At 40.9% G+C, this 18,995-nt stretch overlaps 1 protein-coding gene across 1 annotated transcript in view; it reads right to left on the reverse strand.

Moving 5' to 3' along the window:
• Positions 1–16,134: 16,134 nt before the first annotated feature.
• Positions 16,135–18,995, reverse strand: part of LOC134910838 (uncharacterized) — a 268,706-nt gene continuing 265,845 nt past the window's right edge. The window contains exon 20 of the mRNA XM_063919222.1: positions 16,135–16,313. Within this exon, the coding sequence (XP_063775292.1) occupies positions 16,135–16,313 (179 nt within the window). The remainder of the gene's footprint in view (positions 16,314–18,995) is intronic.

Below are 18,995 nucleotides of genomic sequence, written 5' to 3' on the forward strand. Positions count from 1 at the left end.
AGCTTGTAGATAAGTCTCATGTGTGGTACAGTATCGAACACTTTGGCAAAGTCTAAAAAGATTACATCCATGTCTTTACCCTGATCTAGGTTTGCGCTTACTGTTTCATAAAAGCCAAGTAAGTTGGTTTGACAGGATCTGTCCTTCATAAACCCATGTTGATTCCTTTTAATGACCTTATTGGTTTCAAGGAACTTCTGAATACTATCTCTTAGAATACCTTCCAATACTTTCCCCACTATAGATGTAAGACTAACTGGTCTATAATTACCTGGTTCAGCTTTACTTCCTTTTTTGAATATAGGCACTACTTCCGCTATACACCAGTCTTTGGGAACCATACCAGATATAACTGAATCCTTAAAGATCAAAGATAGCGGTTTTGCCAGTTCAGAGTGAAGCTCCATTAGAACCCTTGGATGAATGCCATCGGGCCCTGGTGATTTATTAACCTCCCCATGTTTTAAAGATGATCTAGGAACTAATGACCACAATGAGCCATGAGGCACTACATGCCTCTGTGGCATAACTAGTTAACAAATTCATGGGCGAATTGGATATAATCTATGAACTAATGACCACAATGAGCCATGAGGCACCACATGGCTCTGTGGCATAACTAGTTATTAAATTGATGGTCGAATATTAGAATTCTGCCTATCCATTATCTAGGAACTAATGACCTCAATAAGCCATGAGGCACTACACGCCTCTGTGGCATAACTAGTTAACACATTGATATAGCAAAATGCTTACATCAACAATGTAGCAAAACTGTTGCAGGGCATGCTGGTATGTATAGTTCAACAACAGCTTGAGGACTGAAGGTTCACTTCCCCACGTTTTAAGGCTGATCTAGGAACTAATGACCACAATGGGCCATGAGGCACTACATGCCTCTGTGGCATAACTAGTTAACAAATTGATGGGCGAAATCATTCATTTGTGGTCGACACGGGCTGCCTTTGTTCGGGTTGATACAGCCGTGATGTATCCATATAGCCAACGGACTAGCATTCTTCTTTAGGCTATTTTGTCCGATCGAGGGCGTTGCAAATTGTTCGTTCGCCGTTTCAGCGACGGTTGTGCGAATTGTTGTTTTGCCCAATTATGCTAGGACAGTGCATTAGCGCATCTGTAACATTGCAATTTGGTAAGCTAATGGGATTGATATATATGAATGGTATTGAATGTGAATTAAAAAAAAAAAATCAATTCTAGGGAACAGGCTATATAATAGGTAGCATGTATCACCATCCCAAGTTTGTGATAATCCCCAGGGCAATTCCATTGGATATTTATCCTATAATTTTGGTATAATTTTTAAACAAATAATACTATGTGATCATGTGCAATCTGACTATCTGCACCAGTATTATGTGTTCCAGAATCATAAAATATATGATAAATATATAGCGTTTAAATAAGATACCGTATTCTCCCACTGACATACATATGAAAACCGATAATAAATTGCCCAATTATGCTAGGACAGTGCATTAGCGCATCTGTAACATTGCAACTTGGTAAATTAATGGGATTGATATATATGAATGGTATTGAATGTGAATTAAAAAAACAAAACAAATCAACTCTAGGTAACAGACTATAATAGGTAGCATGTATCACCATCCCAAGTTTGTGATAAACCCCAGGGCAATTCCACTGGATATTTATCCTATAATTTTGGTATAATTTTTAAACAAATAATACTATGTGATCATGTGCAATCTGACTATCTGCAACAGTATTATGTGTTCCAGAATCATAATATATATGATAAATATATAGCGTTTAAATAAGATACCGTATTCTCACACTGACATATATATAAAAACCGATAATAAGCAGTCCGGCTACTGTAATCCTTTACATGATGATTTTGGTATATACACATATACTATAGGTCACTACAAAGATATGAATCATGTTATATAAGATCGCTAAACAAAACAAGAGATCTGTAATGATTTCTGACTAACTAGTTAACTCAGTATACAGTGATCATATAGGTACCTGTGTCATATAGATATGTGCTTGGCATAAATATTTCCAAACGTTCCTAAATCTAAGATGTTTCATGCATGTTGTAACACTAAATATTGTAAATAGAATATCAACATGACAGATGATATAACTGAATTTATCATGATGAATCTTATATATTCCTATATTTTGCTAATGTAATACCCTTATGGGGGTATGAATTTTAAACAAATAATACTATGTGATCATGGGCAATCTTCCTATCTACACCAGTATTATGTGTTCCAGAATCATAATATATTTGATAAATATATATCGTTTAAATAAGACACAGATGCATTAAATTGAATAGTAACAATATTTGTATGTTATGTTGGTAATAATGTATCGGGCTATTTTAACATAACAGATCCTATTTAGGAAAATGATGACATGATATGCCTAGTGACCCAAGTTATTAAAACTTTTTACTGTAAATATAATGTTTGTGCATGCATACACCATGAGATATGTACTTCTATTAAGCACAAACAAGCATATTGGCATTCTACTCTAACATTTAGGGTAAAAGATTAGAATGGATCAAGGTAGCATAGCGTAAGGACAGATATAGGTTCAGCTTCCTCTTTGACAATCCATGTTATGGATATGAAGTAAACCCACCATTAATAAGCATTAAAAAGGATACCAAGAATATGATTTTGACATATGGCCCCAGATTTTCAAATAAAGGATGTGTAGTGTATCTCCTTATTTAATCCTAATAAAGTCATAGTATTCAACAGGCATATGTATCTAGATTTTTCTTTAGTGACTACTTAGTAATGTTACCACCACTTATACCTAGCTCAAACTGTTCTAGATCATCAATTTTCACCTTTTTGTGATTAGTAGTGTGGAATCGTAGAAAGTATCACGCCAAAACTTGTAATTTTCTTCATGTTGCTTATATCTCTTTGTGTATTTTTAATGATATACACATGATCCAATATTCGTTTTTAAAAAGCATCTTAGTCATGCCGATATATTTATAAATGAATGGGCCTATTAAGCAGTAAATTACACCAAATGTGTGGAGCAGTTAATGAATCTTTTTTATTTCTGTTTTATTGTTATTTCTTTCAGAGAACTTCTGAGTGATATGAATATATTGGCATGCTTGACATGGTCCACAGGGATAACAGACAGTAATGATGGATTTTTCCTCTGATGCTTGGAAAAGTGTCTTCTAAACAAATTATCCCGTAAATTTGTTGATATCTTCCAGATGATCTGTATGGTCTTATCAAATTCTTTCTTCAGATCATAAACAATGTTGAGTATATATCGATATATATCTTGTGGATGCCAAGACCAAAAGCATCACCACTTTCCAAGTGAGAAACTTCAATTCTATCTCCAGCAGAGGTTCAAACCAAACTGATTGAAGGAACTGCACCACCACATTAAGGTCCCATGGTGCTACTGGAGGCATAAATGGAGGCTGGATGTGCAGAACTCCTTTCACGAACGTCTGAACTTCTGGAAAGGAGGCCAATTGCTTTTGAAAGAAAACCGATAAGGCCGAAATCTGGATCTTGATTGACCCCAATCTAAGGCCCGCATCCACACCAGCCTGCAGAAAATGGAGAAAAAGTCCCAACTCAAACTCTTCCGTAGGAGCCTTATTGGATTCACACCAAGACACATATTTTCTCCAAATACGGTGGTGATGTTTAGATGTTACTCCTTTCCTGGATTGAATAAGAGTGGGGATGACTTCCTTGGGAATACCCTTTCGGGCTAGGATCCAACGCTCAACAGCCATGCCGTCAAACGTAGCCGCGGTAAGTCTTGATACACACACGGCCCCTGCTGTAGTATGTCCTCTCGAGGAGGAAGAGGCCGAGGATCTTCTATGAGCAACTCCTGAAGATCTGGGTACCAAGCCCTCCTTGGCCAGTCTGGGGCAATGAAGATTGCTCAAACTCTTGTTCTTCTTATTATTTTGAGAACGTTTGGAATCAGTGGAAGTGGAAGGAAAACATATACCGACCGAAACACCCACTGGGTCACCAGTGCATCCACTGCTATTGCTTGAGGGTCTCTCGACCTGGAACAATATCTCTGAAGCTTCTTGTTTAGACGAGATGCCATCATGTCTACTTGAGGAACTCCCCAAAGACTTGTAACCTCTGCGTAGACTTCTTGGTGGAGGCCTCACTCTCCTGGATGGAGATCGTGTCTGCTGAGGAAGTCTGCTTCCCAGTTGTCCACTCCCAGAATGAAAATTGCTGACACCTCTGCCATTGCCGCTCTGCTTTTCGTTCCGCCTTGCCTGTTTATGTACGCGACTGCTGTTACATTGTCCGACTAGATCTGCATGGGATGATCTTGAAGAAGATGTACCGCTTGTAGAAGTCCATTGTAAATGGCTCTCAATACCAGAACGTTTATGTGAAGGCAGGCTTCCTGACTTGACCATCCTTGGAAGCTTTCCCCCTGTGTGACAGCTCCCCAGCCTTGGAGACTTGCATCCGTGGTTATTAGGACCCAGTCGTGAATCCCAAACCTGCGTCACTCTAGTAGGTGAGAACTGTGTAGCCACCACAGGAGCGAAATCCTGGCTTTGGGGGACAGGATAATTTTCTGGTGCATGTGTAGGTGGGATCCGGACCACTTGTCCAACAGGTCCCACTGGAATACTCTGGCATGAAATCGGCTAAACTGTATGGCCTCGTAGGCCACTACCATTTTCCCCAACATCCGAATGCATTGTTGGATCGACACGCTTGTTGGTTTCAATATTTGTTTGACAATTTTCTGGAATCCCAGAGCCTTTTCCACTGGAAGAAATACTCTCCTTAATTCTGTGTCCAGAATTATCCCTAAAAAGGACAATCTTGTCGTCAGTTCCAACTGCAACTTTCATGATCCAACCGTTTTGTTGGAGTATTGACAGGGAGAGTGCGATGTTCTGCACCAACTGTTCCCTGGATCTCGCTTTTATCAGGAGATCGTCCAGAAAAGGAATTATATTGACTCATTTTTAACGAAGGAGGACCATCATCTCCGCCATCACCTTGGTGAATACCCTCGGTGCTGTGGAGAGTCCGAACGGCAATGTCTGAAACTGGTAATGGCAATCATGTACTGCGAATCTCAGATAAGCTTGGTGAGGATAAATGGGAACATGCAAGTAAGCATCTTTTATGTCTACTGACACCATGAAGTCCCCCTCTTCCAGATTGGAAATCACTACCCTCAGGGATTCCATCTTGAACTTGAACCTTTTCAGGTAGAGATTCAGATTTTTCAGGTTTAAAATCGGTCTGACCAAGCCATCCGGATTCGGAACTACGAAGAGACTTGAATTAAAAATCTTCTCCTTACTGTGTCATGGGTACCAGGACAATGGACCTGATCCTGACATAATTTTTGAATTGCTGTTGTTACTGCCTCTCTTCCTGGAAGAGAAGCTGGCAAGGTCAATTTGAAAAATTGGCATGGGGGGACGTCTTGAAACTCTAGTTTGTACCGATGGGACACTATTTGTAAGACCCATTGGTGCAGGCCAGATTGAATCCAGATTTGGCTGAAAAGTTTCAGACATGCCCCCACCCGAGCGGACTCCCACAAGGGAGCCCCAGCATTATGCTGCAGATTTGGCAGAAGCAGGGGTGGACTTCTGCTCCTGCGATCCGGGAGATGCTGCGGATTTCTTTCCTTTTCCCTTTCCCCTACCTGCAAAAAAGGGGGAACCTTTGGCCTTTGTGTATTTGTTGGGCCGAAAGGACTGTATGTGAGAGTGATGTGTCTTTTTCGCCGGTGAGGGAGCATAAGGCAAGAAAGTCGACTTACCTGCGGTAGCCGCCGAGACTAACGCATCCAGCCCATCACCAAACAAGGCCTCGCCTTTATATGGGAGAGCCTCCATATTTCTTTTGGAATCTGCATCAGCATTCCACTGGCGAATCCACAATGCCCTCCGAGCCGATACTGCCATGGTAGCGGTTCTTGATCCCAAGAAACCAATATATTTCATGGTTTCTAGTACGTATGCAGCAGTGTCTTTGATATGACCTAACGTTAGGAGTATCTTGTCTCCATCTATTGTGTCAATGTCTAATGACAAGTTTTCTGACCACTTTTCAATAGCCCTACTCACCCACGCACACACAATGGTAGGCCTGAGTAGTGTCCCATTGGCCACGTCAATAGATCACCTCACTCACTTGTGGTCTGTCGGCTCCTTAAGTGAAGCCATTCCAGGGGCAGGGAGAAACACCTTTTCTCTTTTATGACAGGGCCCTGTCTAAAATGTGGGGTGACTCCCACCTTTTGGAAAAAGGTAAGCTGCCTGAATTCCTTTTGGGAATCTGAAATTTCTTTTCAGGTTAAATCAGACTGCCTCCAAGAGACTGTTCAAATTCTGAGATGGAGGGAAAATTACATTACTGCTTTACTAAAGTAAACCCTCTCCTTGTGGCAAAAGAGGGGGCTTCGTAACTTCTAACACCTCCTTTATAGCTAAAACATGTTTTGAATGCTTTTTACTAACTTAGGACCTATTCCCCTGGAATCACTAGTGTCGACACAGGAATCAGAGTCCATATCGGTATCAGTTTGTACTACTTGTTTGTATGTGACCCAGAGGGGTCCCTGTGGATGAAAGGTAGAACTATTAAAAATCACATATTCAACAGATTATATTCAGTTTTCTGTATGAGATTCAGTCCAACCTCTTACTGATATGATTCACACTATCATGTAACCTTTCACCCAGTCAGGCTCTTGGTGTCATATTACACCTCTGTGTCCCTAACATGTCTCCACAGAGTTCCCTGCCACAGACATGTCACACACGTGCACAACCACACCACAGACACTCCGGGACTTATAGGGGACAGACCCACAGTAAAATCTGTCAGAGGTACACAGATAGGATTTGCCATATCGCAACCCAGCACCAGTAACACAATGTCTGTGAACAGAAAATGCCCACTGACATGCAGCGCTTTTATAATGCTAATCACACAATTATATAGCACCAAATTCACTGTGCCCCCCCCCCCTGTTTTGCACCCTAATACTTGTTCAGTAGTGGAGGAGGACCAGCGTTGTCTCTGCAGCCTCAGGAGAAAGACAAAATGGCGTTGAGCAGTGTGCTGGCTGACTGAGTAGGAAGCTCCACTCTTCAATGGTGTGTTTCTCCTCAGATTTTGTGAGGTAATTTTTTATACTGGCTGGGGGTAGGACTGTGCCTCAGCAACTTATGCCCCTAATTTATGCCAGTTTCCATAGGTTTCGTGCTGCCCAGGGCGCCCCCCCCCCCCGCCCTGCATCCTGCAGTGCCTGTGTATGTGTGGGCAACATGGCACGCTGCGCTCCCGCCAGCCGCGCGGTCCCTTTAGCCATCACTTTCCTGATTGAATATCCGTCTTCTAACACTCACCTGTCTTCTGACTTTTGGCTCTGTGAGGGGGGTGACGGCGTGCTGTGGGAGTGAGTATCTAGGCACGGCTAGCGTTCAGTTCCCTTCAGGAGCTAATGGTGTCCTGTCAGCCAGAAGCAGAGCCATGAAACTCTTTAGGAAGTTGGTTCCTACTTCTGCCCCCTCAGTCCCGCGAAGCAGGGAGACTGTTGCCAGCAGGTCTCCCTGAAAATAAAAAAACTAACATAAGTCTTTTCAGAGAAACTCAGTAAAGCTCCTCAGAGTGCATCCAGTCTGCCTGGGCACATTTCTAAAACTGAGGTCTGGAGGAGGGGCATAGAGGGAGGAGCCAGTTCACACCCTTAAAGTGCCCATGGCTCCTGCGGAACCGTCTATACCCCATGGTACTGAAGTGGACCCCAGCATCCTCTAGGACGTATGAGAAAGTATGTGAAACGATGAGATGATGTAATACAATTGTGATGAAAGTGGTAAGACTGTGAATAAAACAATAAGATGCAATTACAATATGCATGTGAAAAGAGCACTCAAGCATATACAGTACATGTGACATGAATATACAAACCTAACTGGTATTACATGTACAATCATAAATTGCAGTGCTACCAATATAACTAACATGCCTTGCTGACTAAAGAAACCTATGATGACACCATTAAAGTCATTAGCTCACCATCTAGTACAATTGCCAGCTAGGATGGATAGCAATGTGTCTGTCCATGTGTGAAAAGAAAATGGCTACTCACAGCTCCCTTGACCCAGTATGCATAGCTAGCTACCTACAAGAAGTTAGGAGGTACAAAAGAGAAACAGACAACTTTGAGATTTTCTCTGCTGACCACTAGAGGGTGTTGTTTATATAGGTCACTGTGACACAGAAACAAATTGATTTAAACAAACTATAGTATGCTGGAAGGCATGACAGACTGTTTGAGGGATGGGGGCCCCCGAACCAATATCTTGCATAGGACCCCATGAGGTCTAAATCTGGCTCTGCCCATGTCTACTGTATACATACAAGCAATGATAGTGTATACTGTTTACCTCCACTTGTTTATTCCCAGCACTATCCTTGCCTCAAGTATTCCTTATCTCCTGTCTCCCAGTCCCTAATAGCAACTCTGTGTGCTCAACTGTTGCTGGGCACAAGTTCATTGAATGCTGGACTGCGTTCCCCTAGTCGGTACTCACCACCACCATGCCTGTCAAGATACAGTGAGTTTTCAAACCCTTGTGCTTTGTTCATGTCCTAGTTTGTTGCTTATAATTTTACATTTTATATTGTTCCAATGATATATCAAGTTATATTTACTGTACAATTGATTTGACAACTTCACTGTTACTTTATAAATTCTATGTACAGCATTGCAGAAACTATGGGCCAGATTCAAATGTCCCGTCCCCCGAGGATGGCAAGCTGAAATACACTTTAAGATGCCCATTTGGGCACCCAAACGGGTCTTTTCAGGATTACGCCCATTACTTAAGTCAGGTTTAGATGCTTTGCGCTCCTAAACTAAACCAGAGTGTAATGGGCGTGATCAGCACGATAATTGGGGGCATTTGAATATCGCCCCTCGATCTCCCGTCAATTTATTCGGTAGATTGGGGGTGCAATAAGATTTGAATCTCCCCCTATGTGTTACAAGATTAAAAGATAATACTACTGACAATAAAACACAACTGTACTGTATACTAGCATGAAGCTGCTACTGTTTTCAGGCACATACTTTTGCCTATAAGTTGGCTGTAAGCTACTACTGTGTGCTGACATTAGGCTGCTACAATGTACTGGAAATGCTACTTTATAGGAGAATGAGTTGTTACTGTATCTGGTATTGGGAAAATACTGAAAACAGGAAAAAGGTTATTAAAGTATTCCAACAGGAGTGTCTTATTGCATACGGCAGAGGTTCCCAAACACAGTCATCAAGGCTCCCTAATGGTCCTGGTTTTAAATGTATCCATGCTTGGCCACAGGTGACTTAATTAGCACCTTAGTCAATTTGATTTAACCATCCGTGCTGAGCCATGCATATACCTAAAACCTGGACTCAGGGCAGGATCTAGGCCTCGTGGCGCCCATGGTGAAAAAATAGATGCGTAGCTTCAGAGAAGGGGCGTGGTCAGTTATACACCCTGTAGCTGGGCCCTCAGCAGTTGTGCCCCCTGTACTGTGCCCCCAATAGCACTGATCACCAAAATAAATAAAAAAATACAATAAATAAAAAAATACTCACAATCCCCACTCCTGCTTCCCGACCGCTGCTGTCCTCCGTCGCCGCTCCTCGGATCTATGGGAGAGACATCATGATGTCTCTCCCGAAGCACAGCATAGACACTAGAGGTCAATTATGACCCCTAGCATCTATGTTCCCGTCCCACAATGCTGTGCAGTGCGCGATGCCATCATCGCGCACCGCACAGCACATCACCGCACAGCAACACACAGCACCAGGGGGCACCACCAGTAGCGGATCTTGCCACGGCAGTGGCGCCCTCCGGAAGGCAGTGCCCCGGGCAAAAATCCAAGCATGCCTGTAGCAAGATCCGCTACTGCCTGGACTGTTGGGGTGCCTTGAGGACCGCATTTGGAAACCTCTGACATACGGACTGCATTACTGAGGTGTGATAGTTTATGTATTTTGGGGTATCCAGTTGATAGATAGACAGTGTCTAGTTAGACAGTCAATAGATAGACACCATATGTTAGACAGACATTAGGTCGACATGGTCAAAAGGTCGACATGAAAAAGGTAGACAGTATAAAAGGTCGACAGGGTCAAAAGGTCGACATGAAAATGGTCGACATAAAAAAGATAGACAAATGTTTTTTTTTTAAATGTAACATGTTTTTGGATTATTTCATACTTTCTCTATCCATGTCGGCATAGAGTTGGTAATAAACCTTGTGGCGAGCGCAGCGAGCCACCGAGCCCGAAGCGTGGCGAGCAAAGCGAGCCCGGCGAAGGTATGCCTTTCTACCATTGGGGGTCCCAGATGACAAAACTACCCACACATACCACAAAAATGCAAAAAACATGGTGTCTACCTTTTTTATGTCGACAATTTTCATGTCGACATTTTGACCATGTTGACCTTTTAACCCTGTCGACCTTTTGCACTGTCTACCTTTTTAATGTCGACCTTCTGACCCTGTCGATTTAATGTCTGTCTAACATATGGTGTCTATCTATTGACTGTCTAACTAGACACTGTCTATCTTTTATACCGGAACCGTATTTTGGGCACTGGGACATTACAATATATTGGTGCTGTAAAATATGGGCATTTGGGGGTATATACTGTATACTAAAAGTCAGTTTTGCTTTTAAGTCGATTTTCAGTCAATTTTGTGTGAACGGTGTTTACTAAAGTCAAAATCGACTCAATAATCGACCCAAAATAGACTGAAATAGAACGTTACACTTAATTAGAACAACAATAGAACCTTCTGTACTTTAACATGGAATTCAATTCCTAATCCATAGTTACTAATAGTAAATTTCAAAATTGAACCAAAATCACCATTTTCAATAGAACCATAAGAAACAGTTCTGTTTGATTTTATATCATGTCGAATTATCTGAAACCTCAATATGACTGAAGCAGCATGGGAGAGAATCATGTTGGGCTCTGGCTGCATACATCATGACACTGAAAGGCAAATCAATTATTTACAAAAAAATTCATGGCTATGCAAATTAGCCCAGGAAGGAACTAGTTTGTAGGTAACTGATTGGCCAATAGAAATGCTGTTGTATAACTTTTAGTTTGAGTCGATTTTCGATCGATTTTGTGTTGATTTTTTATAAATTCAACACTTTTAGAACTTCAAATAGACCTCACATCACACAGCAATTTTTAAAAGGAGCTGAAAATCAACTTTTAGTAAATTAGCTATTTGGAGTAGAAACACTGGCCCTCATTCCGAGTTGTTCGCTCGGAGATTTTCATCGCATCGCAGTGAGAATTCTCTTAGTGCGCATGCGCAATGTTCGCTCTGCGACTGCGCCAAGTAACTTTACTATGAAGAAAGTAAGTTTACTCACGGCTTTTTCATCGCTCCGACGTTCGCATTGTGATTGACAGGAAATGGGTGTTACTGGGCGGATGCACGGCGTTTTAGGGGCGTGTGGCTGAAAACGCTACAGTTTCCGGAAAAAACGCAGGAGTGGCCGGGGAAACGGTGGGTGTGCCTGGGCGAACGCTGGGTGTGTTTATGACGTCAGCCAGGAACGAAAAGCACTGAACTGATCGCACAGGCAGAGTAAGTCTGAAGCTACTCAAAAACTGCTAACTCGTTTGTGATCGCAATATTGCGCATACATCGGTCGCACATTTAAGAAGCTAAGATTCACTCCCAGTAGGCGGCGGCTTAGCGTGTGTAACTCTGCTACATTCGCCTTGCGAGCGAACAACTCGGAATGAGGGCCACTGTACTCAATTTTGTGGGAATGTTGGTTCTATTCAGGTCAATTTTAAATAGACCCAAAATTGACTTTTTCCATCATATTGAGGTTTTCAGATAATTCTACATGATATAAAATCAAATAGAACTATTTCTGTTGGTTCTAATGAAAATTATGATTTTGAGTCGAATTCGACTTTAGTAAATACCTGTCAAACAAAATCGACTGGAAATCAACTGATAATCAGCTGAGAACTAGAATGCAAGTAAATCTCAGGTTTGGACAGTAAAACTTAGAATTCCAGGGGCAAGGAGAAACTGAATGAAGGTTTTTGTGTGAAAGAGTCAGAGTAGTTAGTAGTAAAAGCAAGGGTAAGAGAGCATGGAAGGTTGTCAGGAATAGCCAGTGTAATAAACAGATCATCAGGAGCCAAAGGTGTGTTGGATCAAGGGAGGAAAGCACAATCTTCTGGCAGTTTGTTCCTTTATCTGCCACACTTATAAACACAGTTACTGTACTGCTTCCAGGGGTTCACTACGATATGCCGGCGGTCGGGCTCCCAGCGACCAGCATACCGGCGCCGGGAGCCCGACCGCCGGCTTACCGACAGTGTGGCGAGCGCAAATGAGCCCCTTGCGGGCTCGCTGCGCTCGCCACGCTATGGGCACGGTGGCATGCTACGCGCGCCAGACTATTTTATTCTCCCTCCAGGAGGGTCGTGGACCCCCACGAGGGAGAATAAGTGTCAGTATGCCGGCTGTCGGGATCCCGGCGCCGGTATACTGTGCGCCGGGATCCCGTCAGTCGGCATACTGAAGACCACCCGCTTCCAGGTAGTGAATAGTATGCTGATTTGACCATACATAAGTACGTGCAAAACGATTTAAGTTTGGAACAAACAGTTGTTGCTGTGGCTCACCAGGCAGAACCACTGCTTGAAAAACCACAGAACCAGAGACTAAATTCAGTGCAATGCGACCACACTTCCCCCCTCAGAACACACAGCAGTTCTGCATTTAGCAGAACCTGACATTGCCAAACCCTGGAGGACAGCTACCAGACGCCCTAGGTTTATCAGAGTAACAGGCATGAAAGGATGAGATCAAACATACTGTATAGGCATATTCCCCCCAAAAACAAGCTCCCATGCCATGACCTTTGCATTTTATGAGATATTGGAGCTGTCCATGGTGAAATCATGTAACTAGACTGTCATGGTGTAAAGGCAGAGGTTGGCACATAGAATTCTAACATATTGGATGGATGTGATTCATGGAAACATTGAATTTGAGGGCTAGTAAGGATTGCAAAAAAAGGCCAACATAATGTTAGTTAACGTGTAGAATGGATAACCCAAACAAATGTTCCTGGTAAACAGTCAAACATCTTGTTCAATATTATAAACAGGAGGAGATCTGCTTCATTTAGCCACTAAGCTTTTATAGGATTGCTGAGCCATGCACGTGGTATGTTGAAGTGCTTGTTGCATCCTAAGGACAGTAGCTTAGCAGCTGAGGGCCATTGACAAGAGATATTTTTGAGCATTAGAGCAATTATGGTGGCCACAAGGGTCTAAAACCCAGCAAGAACCATCTACAGTAGTTGGTGAGACACAGAAATACTGGATGATTTTAAATTCAGCTGTACACTGGCCAGAGCTCAGTATCCATGGTTTTAGCTGGATCCATTTGAATACCATGGCGAGACACTATACTGTATGCCCTAGGAAGTCCTTTGTGTCTTACTTCTGTGCACTGTATTTGTAAATTGTTGGAGTATATCATGAGGTCATATGAATAGATCAACATACAGTAAATTGATTTTGAAAATCTTTGAATAATTCATTGATAGAGTGAATGAAGCACTGCAAAGGCTGTAATTTGTAACCAGATATTTAAAATATCCATACTGGGTTCTGAACTGTCTTCTAATCATCATTCATAGGTAGATTAGATTACTGTATCTGCCTCTGATAATTCTACTGTTTGCAAATGGTAGCGGTGCAATCTACTCTAGTAACTGTGGGATGAGAGGCCGAGAATATCAGTTGTGAACAGTTATCTGATCTATAGCTCTATAGTCAATACAAGACCATAGGGAAAGTACTTTCTTTAAACCATAAACAATTGGAGACTTTTACATCCAGTTCTAAAAGAGCTTAAATCTGTTTGAAAAGCCTTTGCATGCTGGATAGCAAGTCAATCAGAAAGTCATATTAACTTTATAAGCAACATTGGGATATTTTTCATAGATTGCAGGATTTGTCAAATACAAAAAGGTAGAACATCCACAAAGACAGAACAGATCTCATCCTGAGAAGGTGTTGTGTGCAAAATGTAGATGAGAAGCTCAGTCCAGTTTATAGGAAGAATGCATTGTGAGCCACGGCATACCAAAGAGAACTGGCAATTTCTGAGATCTGATAATATCCAAGCATAACTATTGCCAGAGTTTAGAAGTCTTGAAGCAGATTTACAGTATTTATTTTTTTGAGATTTCATTACTTAACCACTTACAGATAACGGACAATTCCCCCCCCCCCAAAAAAAAACCTCCGAAATTGTTGGGGGGTTTTATGAGTGAAATAGGTGAAGAACATGAATTTAACTTAATCCAAAATGATTTTAGTTAAAACATAAACAAAAAAATTAAATATATTTTTTCTCAAACATTGAAACGTCGGTCGACAAGATTGGCAACATAGGAACATCGGTGACCATTGCAGTGTTACATTTTATCCCCAAGAGAGCTGCCAGGTACACAGAGGGGGTCTGGGGTGGCTTTTGGGGGGTAGTTTTATACTTTCCCAGTGGCTGCCATTGTCTGTAGCCACTGCGTGGGGGAGTCCTTCCGTGCTGACCGATCAGCAGTGATCGGCAGCATGGCAACATTGAGGGGAGGGTGTATGGATGTAGAAGGACCTTCCGGTTCCTCTGACAGCAGAAGCGTAGGGAAGTTTCCCTTCCCTGCTGCTGCTAGCACTGTTTATCTGACAGGTCGTATTCTGTGCATCCAGGTCATTTCCCCAGATAAAATACTGCCTGCTGTGGTCACATCTGATGCGCCCATGCCAGGCAAGTGTTTAAAGGAGTTGCTAAATCTCAGAAAGAGATAAAGTACCAACCAATCAGCTTCTTACTGTCATTTTACAGGCTGTGCTAAAAACAAACAAACCAAAAATCAGAAGCTGGATTGGTTGGGTACTTTACCTTTTTACAAGATTTGAAAAATCTCCCCCAGAATATTACAGATTATACGGGATGGGGTTAATTTACCGGCTGTTGGGATCCCATCGGCAAGGATACTGACGCCGGGATCCCGGAAGCTGGATAAATGCCGGCGGTCTGAATCCAGACAGAGGCCCGGCATAAGCACTCAGGTGGTGGTCCACTCCTCCACCAGAGGTGGAATATATTAGTGCCACTGGGCCCAAAGAGTGGTTAGTGCAGCGATCTTACGAGAGGACTCTCTGCATACACTGCCGGGATTCTGGATGTCAGGATTCCGCCATTGGTCTCCTGACCACCGGGATCCCAACCACTGGTATTTCATACCAAATCCGATGATACACAGCAGAAATCATTGACAGCCAGGTAGTCATAACAATAGCAAAGAGGAAGAGAAAGAAATAATGAAAATTGGATTCTAAGTAGAGACAGTTCAGTAGCAGAGTGGGCAATAAACAAGAGAAGGTCAGTATTTCAGAAAATCCAGGGCGTGTGTGGTCTTTAAACAAACTGCGATCAGTTAATAGGAGGTGAAATATTTGAAAAAAAAAAAAAAAACTTTATTAAACTGGTATTTTTACACCTATATGAGTCCAAGTGAAAAAACAAGGGCTCTCTCATTGAGAACATACTGCACATTGTGCCTTCTGAAGGCATAGAAATCAAATAATTAAGCAATTTTGGAGGAATCTTTAAATTACATTCTTGATTATGCAATTGTTTTTAAGACATTATAGAAAACAAAAATAATTCCAAATGTATTACTAGTATCTGCAACATTATTGCCTTATACTGTAATTCATATTTAATTCATAAAATGTTACTATCCGATGCTGTTTATTACGATATTTAGAAGCTGTAAGTGTAAACAAATTACAGTACAAATGTGTCCCGTTGTGTTGTTGCTTCGATGTGTACGCACAGGCACACACATAGTGGAAATGCTACTCCCTGCTAGGCACATATGGGTTTCCCATACACTATGTATAGATTGTGGGTGCAAGCGTTCGCACTCCCGTGGATTCCACGACAACAACATAAATAGACACATCTGTAGCTTATCTGAAAACATGTTCTAGCTGCGGGGTATAGCACACATTTCATAAGGGTGTGGGGCATTCGTGACACCCATTGCAGATGTCAGGTCCAGTTTAGCTCCGGGAGGAGCCTGGAAGGTGAAGTTCTGCAGCAGCGATGTGAAGAACAGAAACAGCTCCATATTAGCCAGGTTTTCCCCAGCACAGCTTCTTTTACCTGCAACAAACAAGAAGAAAAAATAATAGTATCTAAATGTTACAGTCTTTTAATAAAATGAAAAATCACATGTAAACAATTATATGTATCCAAATATGTTTTAAGTATAATAGAAACATATGAATAATTTTCTGTTGAGTTTTATGATATATATATATATATATATATATATATATATATATATACATACACACACATACACACCATATTAAACCTTTAATATAAAACTGCTATAAATTTAACACTGTTCTATTGGACTCTAAGTTATTCTAAACCTTTATTATTCCAGTTTTTATTCTGTTTTTTTTTTTTTTTTGCAATCTAGCACAGCAATGGGAACTTATTTTGCCCATAGTTTTGCAAAATGGTTTACGCAGTATTGTGAACAGCTAAACTGTATATGTTCTATCAGACAGTTTACCCTAATAATATATTATTTTAAACACCATAAAGGCAATATCTTGATTGTTTGAAAGGGTGGAATATTTCGAATTGAAAGACTTTATAAGCTTGTTAAATCACAACAATGTGAACTTGTATTTTACAATGAGATCTAGGTAAACTTTCTGGATTTACAAATGAAAGGCAGCAACATTGGCAGGTTATCAGTAGTACCCATTTTAAACTTATGATTGCATCATGTCAATGTCCATCTGCCACTTCTGAAAGTACAGTAGTGGATAGTAGTTTAACTACGAAAACTGAGTAACAATTAGTGGTATTAGTTAAGAAGTATGTTAAAAAAAGATTTATAATACATTTGATAAACAACTTACAGCACAAACCTGGAATAGAAAACAATCAATTGTCTATTTTTTTTTAATAAACCTAATTCAACTTGTGCTATTATCAAAAGTTATAATCATAATAGAATTTAATAAAAAATTAGTCACCACTGCTATATTCTTAATAGTATTACTAAAAGAAAAAAAAACGTAGTTATACTTTATCTGTCTTTGTACTTTAAGTGTTAAAATGGATTTAAAATAAGGGCTAAAATGAATTTTAAACCTATAAAATTTCCTAATACTTTTCAATTAAATTTTCCATGCTACTGCTCCATAGTTTTCACTTTCAAGTCCTGTTCCATACCGGATTACTTATTATTGGCCCTCATTCCGAGTTGTTCGCTCGCTAGCTACTTTTAGCAGCATTGCACACGCTAGGCCGCCGTCCTCTGGGAGTGTATCTTAGCTTAGCAGAGTAGCAAACGAAAGAGTAGCAGAATTGCGAATAAATAATTCTTAGCAGTTTCTGAGTAGCTCGAGACTTACTCCTACACTGCGATCAGCTCAGCCTGTGGTTTGACGTCACAAACACGCCATGCGTTCGGCCAGCCACTCCCCCGTTTCTCCAGACACTCCCGCGTATTATCCTGGCACGCCTGCGTTTTTCTGCACAATCCCAGAAAACGGTCATTTTCCGCCCAGAAACACTTCCTGTCAATCACACTCCGATCACTTCAACGATGAAAATTCTTTGTTCGGACGTGAGTAAATCTACTAAGTTTGGAGCATGCGCATTTTTGCATTTATCGCTCCATTGCGAAAACCGGCAACGAGCGAACAACTTGGAATGACCCCCATTATTATTATTTTTATCCTTTATCTATATATGTCTCCACAAGGGGTCCACAACGCCCATTACACAGTATATAATAAAATGAGCAAACAAGAAAACTGCACTGACAGTACAGGACAAAAAAGGACAGGTATAGAAAACCCGGGGTTAAGTGCCATCAAAGGGAGTATGCAATATAAAATAGTGTAAGTAAGAAAAGGAAAGGCACAGGAGAAAAGAAGTCCCTTCTCTTGCGAGTTTACAATGCAATGACACCCCTATTGTAGGACTTTAAATTAAATAAAAATCCAAGTTATCCTGAACTTCATATTCTGATTGCATGGATGTATATCTTCCAATGAGAGGAATGTATTTTTGGTAAGTTTCTATCTTAATACTAGAGATGAGTGGTTCCGTTTTGACTGTTTCTTTTCACTGTTGAACCGCTCATCTCTTCTTAGTGCTGGCTAGGTGCACTCATGTGTCTCTTTGTGCCACTTATGCAAAAAACTTAAGATCCATGCTGAAAAACAGAGTGATATAAATTTTGCATATTAGGATGGCATTCCTATTTTAGCGGGTGGGGGCAGAAGTGGACTTATTTCAGCCGCAAAAAGATAACATTTGCACACATGATTATGGAGATTCAGAGTTGATCTGTAATTTCAAAATGATGCATTTTATACCAGACAGGTATGCTTCATACTGGAAAGTCCATTTATAGTAAAAAAAAAAAAAAAAAAAATACTAATGTATTAAAAAAAAATCCAAAGGATGATGTAATAAAAAAAATTGATAAATTATGTAAGACAGAAACAAAGCTGAAATGAGCAGATGTTTAGAGAAAAATTAAGCATGTGCTCTTACACAATATTAGTTTAATTTTTAAAGTGTCCGCAGCACTGTACTGTACAAGGGGTAAACAAAGAGCATGACAGAGTTACAGAAAATAAGTGCAATATTCAACAATTAAATGTATAAAGCAGGGACCAAAACATAACAGTAACATCACACAGTAGGTGAGAGAGAGGACGTACAAGACTACTGAGTGATACAGTATTAATAACCATAACAAGTAGGCAGGATAAAAGTGTATTATTGCAACTTTGAGCTTTGGATTAC

Source organism: Pseudophryne corroboree, chromosome 4 (genome assembly GCF_028390025.1).
Source record: "Pseudophryne corroboree isolate aPseCor3 chromosome 4, aPseCor3.hap2, whole genome shotgun sequence".
Lineage (NCBI taxonomy): Eukaryota > Metazoa > Chordata > Amphibia > Anura > Myobatrachidae > Pseudophryne > Pseudophryne corroboree.